This window comes from Python bivittatus, unplaced genomic scaffold (genome assembly GCF_059951505.1).
Source record: "Python bivittatus isolate LINGU-HERP-01145 unplaced genomic scaffold, Pbiv_v1 ctg000190_np1212, whole genome shotgun sequence".
Lineage (NCBI taxonomy): Eukaryota > Metazoa > Chordata > Lepidosauria > Squamata > Pythonidae > Python > Python bivittatus.
Genome location: NW_028277042.1, coordinates 11,514,215 through 11,536,313, shown reverse-complemented (window position 1 = coordinate 11,536,313; position 22,099 = coordinate 11,514,215). Strand labels below are relative to the sequence as shown.

The window sequence follows — 22,099 nt, the reverse complement described above, 5'->3', positions numbered from 1 at the left end:
CCCTCCAGTATGTCTCAGCTACTAAAGCAGCCTAGTGTTTCTCAGGCAAACTGCCCAATTTGTATGAGTGGATTCTTTAAAGCAGCTGCAACTTTTAAGGGCTGCTTTAATGAGTAGCTGGCAGGTGCTGGACTCAGGGGAGGCCCAGGGCACTTTTTTCAGATTGTGTTCAAAATATGCCTACTTTTAGTAGCCACTGCTAGGTTAACAATGCACTGGATGAGTAGCTGCCTACTTGAGAACAGCCAAACTCTACCCAGCTTGGCTGGAGTGATGAATTAGTAGTATTTGCAGGCTGCATACCTCAAAAGAATGGAAATTAAATGATTTCAAAGTAACAAAACTCATGACACTGTTCATTGTTCTAATTCACCTATTGCCCATGACAGCAATAACTTTATTAGTCTCATTTAAACTTACAAATGATGTGCAAGCTTTCAAGAACTCTTCTTCAAGCAGGATGCACTGCTAAATAATACACACACTTCGTTTTCCTTCAAGTGCTTCTCCTATGAACTGCATGTAGCTGTGAGTTAACAAGAACCCAAGACAGCACGCAAATGTTTTCATTGCCTGTATCTGTTGATACTTTTGAAATGGGCAGTTAAGCCATACAAGTGTCATTAATTTAGAAATGCAAAAAAAAAAAAAAACCACAAAAAAAACAGCAGAGGGCAGTATCCACATTTCTAATCATTCTGGTTTTCCTGGCCTTTGGGTTTAATGCCACAGCTTCTACAAATTCTTAACAGCCCAATGCTATGCAGCTACAAAATGGAGGTAAACATTAGGCTTTATGATCAGTTCCTCTCAGAAGCTAAGCAGGGTCAACCAAGGTTAGTGCTTGGATGGGAGACCACCTGAGAATTCCAGGGCTGTAGGCCAGACCGAGAAGTTTAAAGAAAAAAATGGAAGGAAATGGCAAACCACTTTAGTGGAGCTTGACTTAACTTAAGGCTTCTTTACCTTTCAAGTCTAAGAAACCTGCTGTATAAAATGAGAAGCTAATTATATGTTCATCTCTGTCCTTCATCTCTGAGAACACTTCCCCAACCCATAAAGTAGCAGCATGCATATCAGAGTCCGTCTATAACACTAAATTAAGCAGCAACAAATTCTGAGATCTGTGGGTCTCCCTTTCTTCCTCTGGCATGGCTTGGAAGAGGTGAACAGTCATTCAAGTTAACAAAGTCAAGTCCCCTTTGGGTCAAGCTTGATTGCAGGTGACTCCATGGCCACATTCAGGTGAATTATGGGGCAACAACATGGGAGTGGTTTCATACTGACTTCTCCCAAGTGAGGTTTTTCCAACTTCCCAGTCTAGTCTACAACCCTGATAGTCACCCACCCAAGTAGGAGCCTGGCCTCACCCTGCTTAGTTTTTTCAAGATCACCCAAGGCTCACTGGGTGCTGACACCTAGCTGGGCATAATTAGGGTAATTAATATAGCCTATACCAGTTTGAGTTACAATTTCAACAAACCCATCCCCATTAACCATAGCTTGTTACCCAGTAAGGAAAACTTCCTTTTCCTAATGTTTTCTCCAAAGCCATGCAAAGAAGTGGAGGAGAAAGAACTGAATAAATCCAAATTTTGCACTTTGTTCCGGGTTGCATGCAACATGCTGATCCAGTAAAATGACACACCCGTTATTTCCGCTGTGCAATACACAGTGTCTGCTTCTTTATTCAGCACTGGCTCTGTCTGACCCACAATTTTTCCCTGGTAGGGCAGGCTTGCTGTAATGGAGGTTAATACAATGAGCGGAGGGACGGTTTCCACAGTTAGCAAGAAGAAATGTGACAACAGCAGGCAACGTTCATCCCTGCATATATTCACGTTATGACACCCCAACCTCAGCGCTTAACCACAGAGGAGAAGGAAACTGCACAGTTTAACCTGCCAAGTGGCATTGCAATGAAGGATACGCTTATGTGACAACTGGGTGTGCCAAAGGAAGGCCAGTTCCTCAGCAGCAGGTGTCCTGAGATGGGTTGGCTGTTCCCAGGAGATGGGGCTCAAAGTGGCATGGCCCTGGTTTTGCGGCTGGGTATCCAGATGACTGCCTTTTCCAACCGCCTCTCTTGGGTTAGTGCCAAAAGCAGATGAAGGTAGGATAACCATGCATCGTCTGGTCCTCCATGGAGGCCACTAAAATAAACTTCTAAGCTATTGGCCTGCAGGCAAGGAACATCCTTCCTAGGTGGGGTTCAGTTCTTCAGCCCGACCAGCTTGAGCTTGGCAAATTCTGTGGCCACCTGCAGAGCTTCCTCGAGGCAGTCTGTGTTTTTGCCTGTGGCCTGGGCGGACAGGTCTTTCCCTCCTCCCTTGCCATCCATCAGCACGGAGACCTGCTGCACCCACTCGCTCGCCTTCAGCCCTTTGTTGGCAACTTCCTGGAAGACAGAACAGTTGCCCTCGCTATTAGGGGATTGTGTCGCAAAGGAAATGATCATAACAAGTTGGACCGGATTAGAAGGGGTTTCCTAGGAATGGAAAGCTGGACCTACTCTGAGCATCCCTTTCCTGGGGGTGGGGAGAATCTCTTTGCCCTGGGTTGCTCCTCTGCTTGCTTTCACAGGCAGAGTCAAACTTCTGCTTATGGAAGAAAGGGACCGGATGCCCAACTCCAAGAGCCTTGTTTTGAGTTTCCTTGCTCTTCCCCCTTTGACTTCATTTTTCTTCTTTATTCCGGTCTCTACACAGGTCACGGTCACAAGATTAGTCACTTTAAAAGGGGATTAGGCTAAATCCCAGGGATAGGACCTTGACTATCGGGCATAACTCACAGTCACTCATGCCCTAGTCACCTCCTGATTGGACGACTGTAATGTGCGCCACATGGGGCTGCCCTTGAAGTGTATCCAGAAGCTTCAGCTGGTACAGAATGCAGTGGCGTGGGCAGTTGTGTGTGCTTCTAGAACAGCACATGTTACACCTCTGCTCCATGAGCTGCATTGGCTCCCAGTTTGCTTCCGGGTCCAATTCAAGGTGCTGGTTTTGACCTTTAAAGCCCTTCATGGCATGGGACCGGGCTATCTGAGGGACCGCCTCTCCCCGATCACATCAGCCCATCCCATCAGATCTGGTAGAGAAGGCAGAGGTCCCGTCCTCTAGGGAGCTACACTTGGTGGGTCTCAGGAGGCAGGCCTTCTCTGCCGTAGCGCCCGCCTCATGGAATCTTCTCCCCCGTGAAGTGAGATTAGCACCATCCCTGTTAATGTTCCGGAGGTCCCTCAAAACCTGGCTATATCATCAGGCCTGGGTATCCCAGGGGACTGGTGAAATCCTAAGATGGCTCCCCTATCATGATTAACATTCACTCTCTCCTGTGCCTTGTGGTTTTTATATTTTAATGTTTGTTTTTATATATATTTATTGTTTTAATTATTGTGCGCCAGCCAGAGTCACTCAGTGTGAGATGGGTGGCCATATAAATTAGGTAGGTAGGTAGGAGCTCTGTGCTCAGAGGCAGCATGCCACTGAATGCCAGCTGGTGGCAGCCACCAGTGGCCTTTGGCTTCCAGTCTTGCTTATAAACTGGCTTGTTCTTGGGAGGTGGCGGCAGCTGGATTAGGTCAGACTTTGATCTGATCCAGCAGGATTCTCTGTATGTCTAGCATCAGGGAATGTGAAGAGGCAAATGGCAGCGGGCAGAAGAGCTTGCTGAAGTGCAACAAGCCATTTTTTTTTTACAAATGCATGCACATGATACTAATAGCTCAAGTCCAAATTACAACAACTGGGTTTCAACACTGGGCCGAGTCATAATGTTTGGTGTTGGCTTACCACCTTGTGCAAACTTGGCTATAAAGCATGAGCTTGTCCAATTGTGACTTAGTAAATCAGCAGTTAAACACACCATGCTAAAGGAAAGTAATGGCTTTTAGATGCAATTCCCAGCATCCTTCATCAATGGCCATACTGGCTCAAGTAACATTTGTGGGGATTTCAGAGGCTCTCCACTCTTGCTCTTGCTCTACAACTTTAAAAAGCAAGAACGGAACTTCTGCTTTTTGAGTTATCCATATTATTTCTCCCTGGCCAGTTCGTACCCACAGTATCAGCGGTGCTCCCCGCCTTACTTACTTGAGGGACTTGGCATAAACAGGTAATTTTGCCTGCTTCATTATCCACGGTGAAAAGCATAGCTGCTGTCTCAGGAGAATGGGTCTTCAACAGCTTCAAGGATTCATTCAATGCCTGTACAGAAAGAACATGCTGTGAACTGGCATTTGAAACTGGATCAGGAAAAAATAGTTTGGCAGTCCAGGTCAGGCCGGAGGGAAGCCCACAGGTTGTTTCGTGCCAAGAAGATGTGTGTCCATAGCCACATCTTGTCCTCTAGATGGGAACCAAATGTACTCCCTTCTTGGGGCCACTCTGCCCATTTCACAAAGGATGGTTGCACAGGAAGAAGACAGCTGAAAAAACTACCTTCGCAGAAGCACCATTCTCCATTTCCAGAATCACTAGGGGCTGGTTGGGATAAGCCTCAATCAGCTGCTTCATCTTGTCCAGCACCTTGGAGAACAAAGATAAGCATGAAACAAACATTGAGTTGCCTCCTGGACTCACAAATGACAGAGACGGACAAACGATGCTCCTTGCAGAGGCAGAGAGAGTTCTTGCTCTACATATTGTACTTAGTCAGGGTCTCCATGGCAGCAGATTAAACAAACATGTCGTGCGCCAGGTACAAAGGCACATGCACAAGAGGAAAATACATGCACCAACTTCTCAGCCATGTCTGGCTTGCTACAATGAAGATTCAATACAGAAGATGTGGCAAGTGATGATAACCTTTGCCAACTTAAGGTCCTGTTTTAGAGTCACACATCCCATCCAGCATGGCAACAGTTAGGAATTCTGGAAGTTTTAGTCTTTGCACACCCAAAAACCCCCAGATTGGGAAAAGTGCTCTTAGGATTATATAGATCTCTTCAGACTTTGGTGATTCTAATGATGACTAAGTTAAAGGTCCAGGATCTTTCATCCAGAAAGAGGAGCAGATGAAGAGGAGAGCAACAGTGCATGATGAAAGAAACCGGCATCTGTCCTTTAAGATAATACAAGCAGCATGGTAGTCATATAACTCTATTAGAACTATATGTGTACTTGAATAATATTTGTATTAGATAAGCATATATAGAACTGTAACTGTTTACTGTTATATTTTTTTTCTTTTTTGTTATTTTTTTCACTTTTATGTTAAAGCACTTTTATGTATTTTTTTCTTTCTTTTTGTAATTAAAAAAAGATGATACAAGGAGCAGCACAGTTCTTTGCACTCACCACCTGCCTGTGTTTCAAAGAGAAACAGAGCAATTGCTAAGCTCTTCATGAGTAACAGGAGAAAGAAAATCAGGAGACAGACTCACTCGTTTCTGGATGTCTGCCTTGTTGGCCCGATCCAAATCATCCATAACCTTCTTTAATGCTTTTAGGGCCTCTCTGAGTTCATCCTTTTGCCACTGGGGAATGACGGCAGTAGCCAGGGCCTGCAAGTGGAAGAACAACTTGATGTTACAACTTCAACTTTTACACAGAGAACCAGTCTAGTGTGTTCCCATGACCAAAAGCAAAGTTCATTAATCTAGGACTGAGGCATGCGAGAAAGATATATGTCTAACAAGAAGTCCCTCTACCATTAGCCAAGTGGCTGGAGGCTCTCCACCCCAGCTTACAAAAGCTACTGAGTTTGCATTTACTATGCAGAGACCCTCAAGTCCCTTTGGTACTGATATGTAAAGCCCTGCCTATAAACACAGCCAGAACATTGTAAACTGCAACTCTTCAGCTTGCTTGGAAATGACCAGCTGACTAGCGGATCCTAGGAGAGAAGCTACAGCTGCCTTTTCTTTCCTCCTCCCTTTCCTACCTCGCCAAGATCTGCAATCTCACGTTGGACTTCTTTGTTGGGAGTCCTCTGGACCTTCACTTTAGTTTCTAGGTCAGCCAGCTGCTTTTTCAGACCATCTGCTTTCCTCAACGCCTGGAAGAGAAAGGGAATGCAGGGCTGCAGAAGTGAAGGCCATCTTCTCTCCAGCATGCCAAAATGGAAGGAGATCAGGTTGACTATAAGCGTGAACAAGGACTGGTCTCTTAGGTTAGAATTAAACAGGGATCAAATGCATCATTCCAGATGTACCTACACAAGTCAGGTTCTCAGCTTCCCCACATCTGGCTCCCTCCCTTTTCTACTTACCTTTTGTGCTTCTGCGCCAGTGACGGCCACTATCCTCCGGATGCCCTTAGCTATCGCTTCTTCCGACACAATGACAAAGTGTCCCGCGTGACCTGAGTTCTGCAAATGCCTGTAAAAACACTGCAGGTTAAGAAGTGCTAGGTGAGTTTTTAAGACCTATCCTGCTAGGTAAGAACATGCATGTACATGATTTGTAGCTTCGGATTCCTGACACAGGCCCTCTTTGCAACCCCGATGTACTCACGTCCCCCCGCAGAACTCGACCGATGTGATGGCACCTGCTGCGCTGGAGGGATCAGCCAGCATGTCCTCAACTGGTATGCCAATTGAGACAACACGTACAGGGTCAGGATAAGTCTCATCAAAGACCGCTCGGAGGCCTTGGATGGCCTTGGCAGCTGCCAGGGGACAGTCCTTGGCATACACAATCTGGAAAATTGATCACAAAGACACTGAAGATTAGCTTATTCTAAGGAAAGGGATCCAGTAGTGAGCTGTTTCTCCCCCACCAGTCTGCTTGGTTTCTGTGCTGGATGTGGTGAAAAGGGATGGCAAAGAAGAACAGACATGTCTCTTGTTTACCAGCCCAAATGCAAGCAGGTAGGAGGGGAGGAATGGAGAAACGGCTTTCTAAATGCCCAACATTTCCAGAAAGAATGGGATGGAATTCTATGCACAACCAATTGGTAGGGGAAGTAGAGAGCGACGTATATTCTTCTGCATACCCACATACTCATCTGGGTAAAGTTTCATGCGCTTGTCTCCAGAAACCAGGGAAGTAATTATATTCCAAGCTGGTTCAATACAATGACATTGGAACTCTGTCCCACTGTACCTTGGCTTCCTGAATCATCCCATTAACAATCTCTTCCGTCTTCTTGATTTCCTGTGTAGACATGGCTCCCTTGGCAGTGAAGTCAAACCGCAATCGGTCTGGAGCCACCAAGGATCCTCGCTGATCAGCTTCCCCCAACACAGAACGTAAAGCAAAGTTGAGGATGTGGGTGGCAGTATGATTGCTCATAATGGGCCTTCGCCTTGGCTGAAAGGTAAGAGAGGCATGATTGGAGGTGAGAGGAAAGGAAGGGTCCTTCTCATCAATGATCCAAAGAAGCCAGGCTCAACTCTAGTCAGCTAGCTCTGGTCCACAAATGATCTGGGCAGTAGTCTATTGTATCCAATTTTAATCAAGATTTGGCCACACACACACAAAAAAGGATTACATGGAAGAATCCAAGCTCAACTTTCCTTTTATCTTCTTCCCTTCATGAGTCACTCACCTCATCAATAAACAGCTGCACAGAATCTCCCACCTTGAGGCTCCCATAGACTGTGCCCACATGGAGCACGTAACCCCCTCGGACTTGTACATTTTTCACTGTAAACTCCGTTTTCTGCAAAGCAAAAAACAGAGTCGGTGGATGTAGTTCATCAAATCAGTCAGGAAAATGGATAACAAAGATAGATCCCAACAAATTGAGAGCATGCTAGATTCTAGAACCTGTTCTGATAATATCTTACTAGATTGCAGAACAAGTTATGATCCTCCAACATGCTGTAGTCACCAGATACTAAAGGAAAGAGTAAGGGGGAGGACAGGAATTTAATTGTCAACAAAGCCGTCCCATCGTGAAACGGACCAAGGTTCCCATCAAATCTATTTAGTCAACCTACATCTTCACCACCATCATCTTCTTTAACCAAGTAGCCTTCATCATAGATCTGTCCACCCTGCTCAGCGTAGAAGCAGGTTTGGTCCAGTACAACCCCACACTCTTGGCCTGTATGAACTTCCTCCACAAAGGTCTTTTCCCGTCGAAGAGCTTTCACTGTGGCCCCAGGGCTATCAAATTCTATGTGTAAAAACAAAACAAAACACCCAAATAGAGTAAAAACACACGAGCCTCTTACTACATCAGGCAACAAGTTCAATGCAAAAGATGGGCAAGGACAGCTTTGACATTTGCAGAACACCTGATTCAGGGCCAGCCTTCCTCAGCTGAGGCCCTCTACATGTGTTGGGATACAATTCCCAGAATTTCCAGCCAGCATGGTCCTACACGTTTGAAGCTGTTTTGGACAGCTAAGGAAATATGTTGTGGTTCTTGCTCAAAGAAATGCACTTATTTTAAAGATCCCCAGTAAAAAAATAAGATTAAAATGTTGGCTAAGGGATACATCCCAACAATCTTAGAACAAAGTACTTTGGCTGAGAAATAAAAAGAAGGTGCCTTGTACCAGGTCAGATCTTGAACTCTACTTCTGAAATTGTGCCAGCAACAGTTCTCCAAGTTTTCAGAGGAAAGCCTTTCCTAGCCCTGTTTTATAATACCAGGGCCTGACCCTGGTATCTTCTGTATCCAAAGCATGTGCTTTTCTGTTGAATGAGGTCCTTCCCCTTAAACTGAGACAAAATAAAACTGGGAGGAAATTCTACCACAAAACCTCCTACTTTAAATTTGCTTATTAAAAAATCAGACCCATCATCTCCCAGTTCAACTATTTGTTCACACTGTTGAATTATCCACTGGAAGTACAAGGAAAATCATGCTATCAAAGAAGTTCTGAATCTGAAAACAAGGAAGGCCATTCATGGAATGTGTTCAAGGCAGGCCTTGTGCCAATGCACCAGGACCGGCAGAATGTGCTGCACTAAAGGAACAGCCTGGAACCCACCATAGGAGCCATTCGTATCCGATGAATAGCTGTACTTCAGGGAGTCATCTGTGGCCTCCAGACCTCTGCAGCGGAGATCTTCAATAGCATAGATGTCCAACATGATAAGATCTTCATCACCACCTCCCTTGCCCTGAGACTTCAACTGGAAATGTAACAAACCCAAATGTGAAAGGCGGATTAGATGAATAGACAAGATATTTTGCTGCCAAAGGCAATCGTTTCCATTCTGTGTATAAATGAACTAAATGATTTTAATGTGGCTGTTGGCTATTTATAATCAGTATTCATTTCACTTACATCCTGGTAAATTACTAAATCCTGCCCACATACATAAAGATACACAAGCCCTGTGTAACTTGAGATCGCTGATTGTGTCAGCAATAGCCAAGCCCTACCTGAGCAGTCTTCCTCTCCTCCTCAAAGCCCTCCATGTCAACTTTCAGCCCCTTCTCTTCTGCAATAAGCCCAGTGAGATCCACAGGGAAACCGTAAGTGTCATACAGAAGCCAGGCTGTGTCTCCTAGATGGGGCCAGAAAGAAAGAGCCAACAGTCAAGGCACCATGGAAGCATCCCCATCAGCAAAGGGATCCTCTTTGTGGGATTTCCACACCCTGTGAAAGCATCACCCTGCCAAGCAGCTGAGCTTCTATTTCTTCTCACGCTCTCTAAGCAGAAGGAGAAGGAAATGGAAGGATCTTGTGCAATGCACACAGAGGGTGGGCTATGGAAAGAAACAGTGGGAGGAATCCACAGGATTTTACAGAAGGAAAGAAACCTCACGTGAGTGAAGTAAGATCTTGGTCACCCTTTTCATACCAAAGGATGGACACTTGCCCCCTGAGAATTAGGGCACCTAAATTTGTGGTTTACATAAACCTGGAAGGAAAAAAAAATCTATCAAAGTTGAGAAAAAATAAAGGCGTTGACAGAATCAGCAAGAATTATGAGTGTCGTGAGCAGTCAAAACCATTCACAGAGCTGCCTGCTGATTAGGTTCTTAGCACTGAAGAAATAAATGGTGTAGTTAAACACAGAAAGGTGGTGGAAAAGAGGCCAGCCTTTTTGTGTCTGGACCAGACGTGCAATCTATGCTGGGTCTCCTTCTCCACCAGATGGAAGAATTCTGCATATTTGCTCACATCAAGAGACCTTCACGCTTAAGACTCAAGCAAAAGTCAACAGAAAGATTTATGTCCAGCCCCACCATGTTATACCAACTAGTGACCTTTGGAGTGGAGTAAGATTATCTAGAGACAAGTGCAACTTCACATGTTCTCGAGTTAACTGGAACTATTCATAGGAAGGGCAATATGTTACATACCAGGAATTATTTTATTGTCTCCCAAGCTCTGAATCTTCCTGTCAAGAATGCGTCGTCCTCGATTGAGGGTCTTCAAGAACTGCACCTCCTCCTCGTTGATAATATCTTTCACCATATCTGGATCTTTTGTTAGTTCAGGGAAGGCTCCACCCTGAGAGGAACAGGAACAGTGAAGGCAGATCATCTCATCTGCTCAGCCTCCGGTGCATCCAGAAAGCGTGAGGAGCAGCCTTCCCTGATGCTTTCTAGATATGTTGAGACTACAACTCCCAGAATTCCCATGGCCCTACTGAGCTTAGAGTATCATTCCATTGCAGCTAGAGAGCAGGAGGCTGGGGACAACTGCTCAAGAGCAAAAGGTGAGAGAAGGATTACCAAGGACTGTACCACCACATCAACCAGTGTGGCGAAGAATCCTTTGGGAGCATTGAGCTTCTCGTGGGCATAGCGCACTGCACGTCGGAGGATGCGCCTCAGAACATACCTGCAGGAAGGTAAGAATCTGTTTTATATTCGGGCTAGTCATGTTTCTGAAAATGTTAAGCACAGGAAGAACTGACCATGTGCATATTAGGTGAGAAGCTTCCAATGGGGTTCAAGTTCCTCAATTCAATTATGAGGAATCCCCTTCGGTTTTTACCCAGGCTTCACCACAGGGACAGCCCCATCAGCTGAATTAGGGGCAGCCTCACCCTCTGCCAGTGTTATCAGGCCTCCCTCCATCTGAAAGGGCTATGGTGATGGTTCGGGCATGGTCAGCCAGGACTCGATAAGCCATATCTATGCCATCGACATCTTCCTCACCAACTTGCCCGGTGTAAGGCCGGCAGCCAGTCCCCTATGAAAAAGAAGAAATAAAACTGGAAATGTTCATGAGTGTGAGCCAGTGCCAGTATTTATTTACTTATTGCACTGATAACCCATTTTTTCCCCTGAGGCCTTAAAGTGCAGACTTAGCAGTCTCCTTTCATTTTATAACCCACCAAAACCATCCTGTGAGGTAGGCTGGACTGAGGGGGAACAACTATCCTCAAGTCACCCAGTGATTGCCTTGGTTGAGTGAGAATTTCAACCTGGGCCTCCTTAGTCCTAGTCCAACACCTTAACCGACACACCATCCAGGCTCACTAAAAGTCCTTTTGCTTTTTAGATTCTTAAAGTATAGTCCTTCCTGTTTCTCATAAATGGTAGGAGCTCTGCCAAAGATGACATGAGACCTTATTGGTTGTGGGTGTGCACACACCAGACTCTGTGTGTGCATGTGTGTGTGCGCACATGTAGAGCAGAGTCTTGCTTATGAGAATGAACATTCTTCCAAAACAGATTAATCTATTTTAAAGATTTCTGGAACTATAACTGTATTGGAACACAGTAATCCTTTTAAATCCATACATCCATATTCTGCCTTTCCATCCAAGCCAGCCCTTTAAAAGAGATTAAACCAGTACAAGATAATCAGGAGAAAATCTCCTAAAATACAGCCATGCGTGTTCTTTTTTTAAGCAATGGCAGCAATAAAGCAACAATTCTCCTAACTTGCCAAAGCCACAGGCAACAAAAGCATTTCGCGCTGTGCTCTATCAAAGGAATGGGCACATTCCAAACCGTGGTGGCATCACAACAGAATGTTTGGGGTTAAGCCCATTTCCCTCTTAAGACAGATCTTTTAGGAGCAGAACCTCTGAGGGAAAGTCTTATTGAAAGGACAGGCTCATCTGGGAGAAGCAGTTCTGCAGAATAATGGAGATGGAAGGAAGCTTGGAGATCATGTCATTCAATCCTTGCCCCACGCAGGATATAACTAAAGCTGTGACCAGTGACCATCTGGTCTTTGCTTAAATGCAACTGAAAGTGAACCCCTTATACCCCAAAAGACAATTCCACAGCTGAGTATTTTTCACATTAGGAAGTCTTTTCCAACGTTCAGTCAAAATCTGCTACTATACAACTGCTTCCCATTAATTCCAGACCTGTAACTGAGCAACAGAGAACAAGTCTGTTATCTTCTGGCATTCCCACTAACAGCTGAAGTATGCTAGTTCTTGGGAATGCTAACTCACTGATGAGGACTCTCAAGCACTAGCTGAATTATACAGAAAGCTGGTTTTCCTTCTCTCTTTCTGATAAAACTTACACAGATCTCCCCTTTCTTAGTTCTGAAAATACTTCTGGGCAGCCTCCTGGAGTTCTTTGGCTCCAAAGCAAGGGTAGCCCCTATCCTGGATCACTTCCTACTTACCCGATTTTACTTTCTCATACCATCACATGGATACTGTTGTATCCCTGTATTTGCATCATTAACTGAATCTGGTTTTTCAACTTCTGACATCCTGGGATATAAGCCTCTGCTCACATCTCATTCTTTATGGCAGCCTTGCCTGAGCTGGGCACACTCCTGATGTGTACTTTAATTCCCAGAATTCCACAACCAGCATGGCTGCCGTTGAGAATTCTGGGAATTGAAGTCCATATATCTGGAAGACACCCAGGTTAAGGACAGCTAGTTTATGCTACTGATCTGCCTCTATCTATCTGCAGTCTTGGCTCAAGACCATCGCTGCGCCAGCCAACAAGGGCAAATTCAGCAGCAATAAATAACCACTGTGTCTGAAAGCAACAAAAAAAAAAGAGCCTGGAAAGCAGAACCTGTTTTAACAAGGGAGGAATTCATTGCTGTACTGGCTCAAATGGGACCTGTGCTATGCAGAGGCCGAACCATGTCCTGACAAACTGACTCACAATGCACTTGGAGCATACCTTCTGAATAGCTTCAAAATAAGGCACAAAGAGATCAGTGTCATAGTTGGACATTTTGTTCTGCAACACGGACACCAGCCGCTCCAGGCCCATGCCGGTGTCGATGCTTTTCTTCGGCAGTGGTTTCAAGGTCCCGTCAGCCTCTCTGGCCCGAGAAGAAGAAAATATAACTGTTAAGATTAGGAAACAGTAGCAGGTATTAGTCCTTCCCCTTTGTCCCAACTTCATGCAGTTTAAAAACTCCACTGGATTCATAAAGACTGTGTACTAAAAAGTTAAAGCCAATATACAGCTGTTCTGTACTAAAGGAGTACAGAAAGAGAAAGAGCTGCAGGGAAACAATGGGGCAAAAGTGTCCGTTCAGCTCCTTACAGCTCCCCCCCTGCCCCAGGATGGCCAATGATGAAGAATGCTGGAACTGTAGTTCAGCAACACTGGAAGGGCCACTAACCATCGCTGTTGCTCTAAGGGTTGTTGAAGTTCCTAATTCAAAGCCCTTCATGGCATAGGACCTGGTTATCTGAGGAGCCGTCTCGCCCCCGTTATATCAGCCCGCCCCACTCAGTCCAGCAGAAGGGGCTGTTGCGGACCCCATCGGTCAAAGTACTTTGGTTGGCAGGGTCTAGGAAGAGGGCCTTTTCTGCCGTGGCCCCCGCCCTGTGGAACAGCTTACATCTGAGGTGCAGTCCACCCCCACTCTCCTGCCTTCCAGAAGAGCGTGAAAACATGGCTATGTCAGATGGCCTGGAGGTCTGATGAGGGCTCGTGTTGTTGGAATTGGCTGGTGGGATAATCGATACTGCTCCCCCCATGACCTTGAATTGTATGTAGCCTTTTTAAATAGAATTGTTATTAGCTAATTTTAGTATGGATATTTATATTTTCATTGTTTTTTACTGTTTTGCATTTTAATTGTGAGCCACCCTCTGGGGGACAGGGTGGCATATAAAATGAATGAATGAATGAATGAATGAATGAATGAATGAATGAATGAATGTTCAATATTTTGTTAAAGATACTCAATCACTGAGCTGGGGATAGGGAAGGAGATGCTGAGAGTGAGAAAAGACAGGCAAGCATGCATGTATACACATACAAATATACATACATACATAGATAAACAGATACTTCATGCACATATATGCGTGAATATAAAGATGGGAATGAAATTGTGTGTTGCTCTTCCTGGGACTGAAGCACAGTGGAGAAAACCCACAGCTAGGAGACACCAAGCAAAAGGAAACCAATTCCTGCATCACCTGTTGAACTGTATGAACACCAAATTCCAGATCTCTAGCACGTTGGGATCATCTTGATTGACAAGGTGGGAAGCGTCTCGGCCCCCAATCCGGTCGTAATGCATCTCGCTGCAAGGACCGCAGGGCCCCGTGTCTCCCATTTCCCAGAAGTTGTCCTTCATGCTGCCTGGAAGAATCTTACTCTCTGCCAGACTGAAGGAGAAAATGCTCCATGAGTAACAGGGTGAGGAAAGAGCCCGTAAGTCAAAACTTCAGTGCTCTGGATTAATTAGGAGCCCAAAATATTTTCAAACAGCTTTTCCCCAACTTTGTGCCCTCCGGCTGTGACCCTGTGAACGTGGAATTCTGAGGATCATAGTCTCATCACATCTGGATGGTAGGAGGTTAGGAAACTTGATATCTGAAGTCCACTTAGCAGGTTCTTTTTATTTAAAAAAGAACATTGTTATCACACTAACAAATCTAAGATAGCGCTACAGAATATTTCAGAATTATATATACTGTCAAGGAATACCCCATGAGATGGGCTCATATGGTATTCCTCTAAAACGAGAAGCAAATTAGACGATCAAGACATGGTTTCTGAATGCCCTGTTTCCCATTAAACCAGAGGGGTTTTTTTTCTTTCAGGACCCCTTCCCACTTTTAAAGATTATGGAGAACCCCAAGAGTTTTTGTTTGTATGGGTTATAGTCATCAATGTTTACCATATTAAAAATTAAAATGGACGCATTCGCTGCCCCCTCTCATGACTGTTTGATGGGATTTTAATACTGTATTATTTTTAAACATAGGCAGGCAAATAATTTTGATTTCACAGATCCCTGAGTGGGGTCCCAGGAATACACTTTAAGAAACACTGCACTAAACTTGTTTCTACATCACAATTCTTAATTCAAATGTAACAACAAACCTGGAATCAGTTCAACTGATTTCTGGTTTATTCTTTTTCTTAGGGGCACTTAGGGAGTTTGTATGATGCAAAGAAAGGGGAAATTTAAGGCATAGACAAGCTTGGAAAGATCAAGAGAGGTGATACATCTCACTCCGCCCTGCCTGGTCTTTATCCCCCTTTGCTTCTTTTTTGGGGGGTGGGGTTTCCTGACAGTCTCTCCTTTTTAGATGTTAAGGAAGAATTTCCTGGTTAATCCCAACTCACCCAAGATCCAGCCAAATTTGCTTGCAATCTAAGTCAGGCTCCAAGCCGGCTGCTTCGTTGCCCCCAAAATAAGTCACATAGAGCCTTTCGATGGGGATGCCAAATTCTTTGGTGAGCAGGTCCAGAGCAAGCTTGCAAGCCAGTTCCTGAGTTCGCAGTGAAAAACAGGGCTGTGAAGGTCTCACCAGACAGAATGATTTGCCTCCTTTCTTTCTGTCAACGTCTCCCCTATTCCAAATGCTGCACCACCACCACCAAGCCACCACAAATACAACCACCAATGGAACTGTACATAGTTTGAAATGTATTTGATGGGTCTGGAAATATGAGCAGGCGGCCTCTGTTCTTTTGGATGATCAAGCAGTAACTAAATCAATATCCCAAACATGTAAAACACACAAGATCAGATAACTGGTTCATCTTGGCTATGACTGTCAATGATTTCTGGCAAGAGCTCCCCAAACTTTTACACAGGGGAATTACCAGCCCTGTTTGAAGAGGCCAAAGATGGAAAAACTGTGGGCAAAAAGCAAAAACCCCTCCCTCAACCCACCCTACACTGTATCCTTGAGTTGAAAGCTTCCTGCAGTGCCCCTATTGTACCTTGAAGTAATCTCCAAAAGACCAGGAGCCCAGCATCTCAAAGAAAGTGTGATGATAGACATCCTTGCCCACGTCATCCAAGTCGTTGTGTTTGCCACCAGCTCGAATGCACTTCTGGGTGTTGACCGCTCGTGTCAGCTTTGCCATGGGATGGGAAGGGTCAATCGTGTTGAGGAAGATAGGCTTGAACTGGGAGAAACATAAGAAAACAGTTCTCAGCTCTGGAGTTCCACACAAACTAGGCTGATGAGCTTGCAGATCTATGAGCGATGGACAAAATACTAGGTTTGGATTTCGGACCGAAGTTGCAGATTCCCTTCTACAATGAATTAGTGATTGGATTCACATGTTATGCTGAGCTATAATGCAACATCTTAACTTTCGCTTTTATTGTACTGTGCAAAATCAGCCACTTGGCTTTGTAAACCATGATTTATAACTATAGGGTAAAGTTAAATTCACCCAAGCATGGCTTACTTAGTGAATCGTACTTTGTGTTATGTGTAAACCAAGGGTTTTGCCACACAATTCCCTTTTTAATTATTCCTCTTTAAAAGAATAATGGAAAAGGAACCTTTTTTATATAAATAGAAACATACTATTTATATATCAGCCTTTGTTCCTGAAAAATATATCAGCCTTTGTTCCTGAAAAAATTTGAGTCCTTATCTGATATAGACCGTAATAAAGACTAATTGAGTAATGTTTCTAGACAAAGATTTACATGGAAGGAAATATAAGTTATAACAAACAAAAGTTCTGAACAGTATGTTATTTTTTTATTTGAACCAAAGCAGCAGATTTATACAGAACAGAAGGTGATCCCTTAGATAGCGTAAATGCTTTATTAAGTCCTAGTTTAATATCCTTTAAAGGTCAGAACAGTTCAGGAGTAGGCAACCTGGCGCCCTCCACAAATATGGATTCCTATGTCCATCAGCCCTAGCAAGAATTGTGAGAACTGCAACCCAAAACATCAGGAATGCACCAGATTGCACCGCCCACATTGACTTAGCGTCTATCATTTTGTATCGTTCTTTGTGAAATAGAAGTTCAATAGTATGGGAAGTTTGTTTTAAGCTCAGTCTTATGGTGCCCTGGATATCAAGCACATTAAAATTAATTGTGCACCTCCCCTTCTGTAAAATGATCTACTAGACAAGGTTATGGTAGGGACAAAATACGTCAAAATCTAAAGCGCTTTTCAAATTGTGAATGCTGGCAAGCGGTTGAGCATCCAAATCAGAATACTTAAGAGTATGCGGCACCCTAAACTGACAACAATTAAGCAAGATTAACCAATATAAAAATAGCTACTGCTCTTTGCATCAATCAACTACAGATGAATGCATTATTATTAAAATTGTACTAGATCAGATGGGGAGGTCATAGTTTATTATGCTCTTTCTAAAAAGAGATGGCCAAACGCTTCTAGGTAACATACACACAGGTTTTCTCCCATTATGTGCCTCCATTATCTTGAATTTCAGAAATGTATTAGTTCCATTATCTTGCATAGTAGATAGATAGATAGATAGATAGATAGATAGATAGATAGATAGATAGATAGATAGATAGATATGGAGGTTCAATTTAGTTTCTACTTGTAAGACCCACCCTCCATAAATCTATCCAATCCTCTTTTCCATCACTCTAATATACAGTGCTGAATTGCAAAACTAAGTACATGGGTGAAGTGAAAGAATATGCTGTTTTGTTGGTCCCAAGTCCCAGAATTATGAGAAAGGGAGCACAATTCCCTCTTCTTTATATGCATTGATTATAACTGACCTGGTTCATGCCAGCATTGGCAAAGAGTAGGGTAGGATCATCCAGAGGGATGGTAGCAGACGAATGCACATAGGTATGCTGGTTCTCCACAAAGAAGTTGATGAACCGCTGGCGGATCTCACTGGCTGTCAGCGTCTCCATTGTAAGACCTCTGCTCAGCACTGATGGGAGAGAGATGGAAAGAAATAGCACCAGATTTGAAGAAAATAAGGAAAGGTTATCAAAATTCATGGGCAACCATTCAGTTGCAGGACATATTCTAGTTTCATCTGTAAGAGTGGGCAACTATCAAGTGATTCACTTCATAACGGATATTCCTCTTCAAATAGCTTGGCGCTAATTTATCTGTGATGATGTAAGGAAGAGAAAGAGGTTTCTGCGATGGTTTTCAGAACCAAGTGAGGGCCCCTTAAGCACCGATATGAACATAATGAAGTTTTGCAAAACAAAAAACAAAAAACCCAAGTCAGAACAAAAACGGAAGAACTGTCCTATAGCAATTGCTATAGAACAGGGTTCCTCAACCTTGGTGACTTGAAGATGTGTGGACTTCAACTCCCAGAATTCCCCAGCCAGCATGCTGGGAGTTGAAGTCCACACATCTTCAAGTCACCAAGGTTGAGGAACCCTGGTATAGAACATCCAGAGACTGGTCTTGTGGCAAAAGGTGAAAAAAAAGGACATGCAACAACCTTCCCACAAACCTTACTAGCTTCTCTTTAAGCCCACTTGCAAGTAAAGAATCCATCTGATTCTCCTCCAAACTGAAAGATGGTGAATGAGAGAAGAATGCAGCAGGTTTCAGGGAAGAAACAACAGAGAAAAGAGACCCAATTCTCTTGCTGTGCCCTGCATGAGGCAATCAAAAAATAGTGGTCTGTCCAAGCTAGATCTCCAGCAGTAACCAAAAGATCTATCACTTGCAGATCAAATGTAGCTCCAGATGCCTTCAAGTAGTCCTCCTTTTCAGTCTGAAGGAAATTGTCTCAAAATAACTTAACTCATCACACAAAAAAGGACTCTCCAGTCCTCAAAGACAGCAAACAAGTCAGGTAAAACATACTACAAAACCCACCTCTGAAACCCTTTGAACAGATGTACAGTCACATCTCCCAACCTTTGGTGAGTGGCTATCTTCCCTCGGCTGTGATTTAGTTGCAAAAATAAAGGTGGTAGTGGAAGGCAAGAAAGAAAATCTAACTGCCTTGACTCCAGGACCATGGAAGTACAGAATGGAAACATAATTTATTATGTGAGTGTTGATGGCTGTTGGCCCTGTGATCAAGCTTAACCCAACACTGATTGCCATCACATGTAAATTGCTGGTAGATACCCTCAGGTTGAGCAGAAAAGAAAACCTTATCAACCAACTCCTTAGGTTTGCTCAAAATGATTATCCAGATGAATTAAAGACTGGGGAGCTGCACATTCAATTTCATTTTGCACAGTGCCACCCAGATGCCTCTGGGGTGCCCACAAAGCAGGAGAAGGGGACCAATCTCTCTCCCACCAATGGTGAGCTTTAACTCTGGTAAGAGTTAGGGGTGTTGTGGGGGTTTTTTTGGAGGGGAATTTAGTATACAGTATTGCATGAAGGCAATGCTTTGATTAGTTTATGATTCAGTGTATTAGGCAATCCCAGAAATGGATCAATCCAGTCCCCAAGTTAAGGGTGTTGTGTGAATGCAGCCTCTGAATTTCTGAGGAAAGGTTAAAAAGGTATGGTAAGACTCTCTTCTCCACACAGAAGGCCAATGCAGATAATCAGTTTGCCAACAGCTTACACAAATGCAGACTTTCCAAATCAATTGGCAGAAGGACAGAAATGTCCAGCTGGTCAAAGGGTTACCTGAACATTTCCCACAATCTAGTATTCTTCAGGACTGTTATAATCCTCTGGTCATCAGAACTTCAGATCTGTCCTTCTGCACCAGGCCAAGGGGCACCTTAGTCTGGTGTTCCATTTCACACAGTGCCACCCAGATGTCTCTGGGGTGCTCACAAAGCAGGAGATGGAGACCAACCCCTCTCCCACCACTGTTCCCCACCCCCCCAGAAGTCCCACTGAGTCTTCAAGACTTACCGGCTCTGATATGTTTTTATTTATTTAAGAAATGGTGATGTCCACCCATCTTCACAAATAACTCTGGGTGTCTCACAATCCAAAATAATAATTTTTTAAAAAGCATAAAAGAAAATTCTCTATCTAATAAACTTAGGACAAAACCCAAGGCCCCTTACACATCATTGTCAGTCAAAAACTGAGGATTTGTTCCCCCATCACATACCAAATACTGAGCCACCAAGGTGAGGCTCACAAGAGATGCTACCCCTTAAACCGCAACTTGCAAACCATCATGGCTAAGCTCCCGGGACAGGCCAAGAAGGAGCCACGTTATGACTTAGGTCAAGAGGCGTGCGAGGAGCCCAAGACACGGTGTGCCACTTCGGCCCATGGCTGTGGCGCATTTGGCCATAAATCAAGTTCACCTTGGCCACCATGAACCCAAGGGCCGCCTGGTCTACCTCTGGAGATAAGCCCCCCCCCAGTCCCAACAGGTGGCCTGCAAGAGGTCACAGCAGGAAACCACGATGGGGTATTCAGGCAGTTGACACCCCTCAGCCAGAAACATGAGCCCGACTCCTAAGATCCTCTGCAGGAAGACAGCTTGAGCAAAGGGGCAAAAATGCAGAGGCAGCCCCATCTCCAACCTTGCAGACAAACGGAAATCTCACCACAGCGTTTACTGAGCGCTTGGGGGTTCAGACACGCTTTCTCCGCCCAGCCTACCTTGCAGGGTTGTTGTGCGGATACACTGGAGGGGGAGGGGACCACTGAGGACGCCGCCTTGAGCTCCTGGAAAACAGACAGGGGATATTGAGGTGGAACAAACACATTCGTTTTATTTCCTTTCATTCAAACGGCCGTAATAGTTTACCTCACCTCTCTCGCCGGTCCTTCAACACGGGACCTCGCTTTCAGGAGCTGCGGCGGCGCTTTCGCTACGCAACCGAGCTAGATCCGGATCTTTTTTTAGCTCACTCATCCTATTGGCCTAGATATTGAGAGGTGTGTGGCTATTGGCCGAAAGCCTTGTCTATCATCTTAACATTGTCCAAGTCATGTCGACTTGCCACAGTATTACGCTGAGATTGAGGACTTAGCGCGGCTGATGCAATGGCTGCGAAACTGGAGTCACGTGGCCTCACAGGAAGGGCTTGAAGGCAGCAAGGGGGCCGCCATTAAGGGAAGGGACTGGCTCGGGAGGCGTGGAAGGAAAGGGCTAGTTCAGTGTTTCTCAGTTGGGGACTCTAAGATATGTGGACTTCAACTCCCAGGATTCCCCAGCCAGCATGGCTGGCTGGGGATTCCTGGGAGTTGAAGTCCACGCATCTTAAAGCTGAAAAGGTTGAGAAACACTGGGCTAGTTAATAGTTCGAGATTGATTGGATAGGACAATGTATGCTGGGGGAGGGAGAATGCCTTAAACATGCCCACAGTTCTGTTTTATTTTTTAATGTGAAAATAAGTCCTTTGAATATTTTGCACTCTTTGCAAGCAGAATGCATCTTTAAAAAAAGTATATCAAAGGAAGAGACCCTGCACCATGCATCTAGTGGAGTTTGAAGTATTTTCTGCAACGTCAGTAAAAATAATGAGATAAAACTGGTCTTCCTGAAACATTCCGCTCCATGAAATGCGAATGTGGATTTATCATGGGGGGTGGGGGGTTCACCGAGGGCCCTTGAAGCGCTGTACAAACAGAGTACCCATTGCATAAAACAAGAACAAAAATCCAGGTAAAAGCAACAGTAGTAATTCTCTGAAGGATAATAATCAGCTCTGGAGATCAGATAAACATTTAATGTATATTTAAATAAAACTCTTCTGAAGTAACATGCTGTATACAAAAAGACTAAGGATCTCCAAGTCCAGGATGTGGGACAGACATCTGAACCCCAGATCATCAGCTAAATAAACCAACTGACCTGAATAGCTATATACTGTAGGCAGGGATGTCCAAAGGCTGGCCAAAAAAGTCAAGAGGGTGGCCCACACAGTGTGATTGAAGCTCCACCTTTTTTTATGTGCAATTTATATAAAAATGGGTGGACCTTCAATGGTACCCTCATGGCCACCATCTTGACTTTTTTGACCACACCCTGCAGTCCCCCCAATCGTAGGCATTTCCATAGTGGAACCAAGGGGCTTCCCAAGTCAGAAGGTCCTGAGTTCTAGAACTAGACTTCTGGTTCTAATACTGAAAAAATTCTTTCCAATGATCTACTAATTTATTTGATTGCCTTGACTTGGCCTG

At 44.4% G+C, this 22,099-nt stretch overlaps 1 protein-coding gene across 2 annotated transcripts; it reads right to left on the bottom strand.

The window, feature by feature from the left end:
- Positions 1 to 633: 633 nt before the first annotated feature.
- Positions 634 to 20,868, bottom strand: AARS1 (alanyl-tRNA synthetase 1). 2 transcript variants are annotated; one of them, XM_025166128.2, is made up of 22 exons: positions 20,725 to 20,868; positions 20,572 to 20,637; positions 17,781 to 17,941; positions 15,990 to 16,178; positions 15,387 to 15,532; positions 14,228 to 14,419; positions 12,969 to 13,113; positions 10,904 to 11,049; positions 10,587 to 10,695; positions 10,212 to 10,362; positions 9,285 to 9,409; positions 8,887 to 9,031; positions 7,885 to 8,063; positions 7,491 to 7,604; positions 7,046 to 7,252; positions 6,455 to 6,639; positions 6,211 to 6,319; positions 5,884 to 5,997; positions 5,384 to 5,503; positions 4,440 to 4,526; positions 4,092 to 4,205; positions 634 to 2,398 (listed from the first exon to the last, which is right to left on the bottom strand). In XM_025166128.2, the coding sequence occupies exons 3-22, from the start codon at positions 17,919 to 17,921 to the stop codon at positions 2,213 to 2,215; spliced, it is 2,904 nt and encodes a 967-aa protein (XP_025021896.1). In that variant the 5' UTR covers positions 17,922 to 17,941; positions 20,572 to 20,637; positions 20,725 to 20,868; the 3' UTR covers positions 634 to 2,212. The 2 variants fall into 2 exon arrangements, with proteins under 2 accessions (XP_025021896.1, XP_087992165.1); XM_088136039.1 differs by having other exon boundaries at positions 20,720 to 20,779.
- Between the last annotated feature and the right edge of the window lie 1,231 nt (positions 20,869 to 22,099).

Coding starts and splice junctions, on each gene's coding strand:
- AARS1 (XM_025166128.2), bottom strand. CDS start 17,921: ATGGAGACGCTGACAGCCAGTGAGATCCGCCAGCGGTTCATCAACTTC. Junction 9,410..10,211: donor AGACAATAAAATAATTCCTG/GTATGTAACATA, acceptor GGCCCCATCTAG/GAGACACAGCCTGGCTTCTG. Junction 6,320..6,454: donor GTCGAGTTCTGCGGGGGGAC/GTGAGTACATCG, acceptor GTGTTTTTACAG/GCATTTGCAGAACTCAGGTC.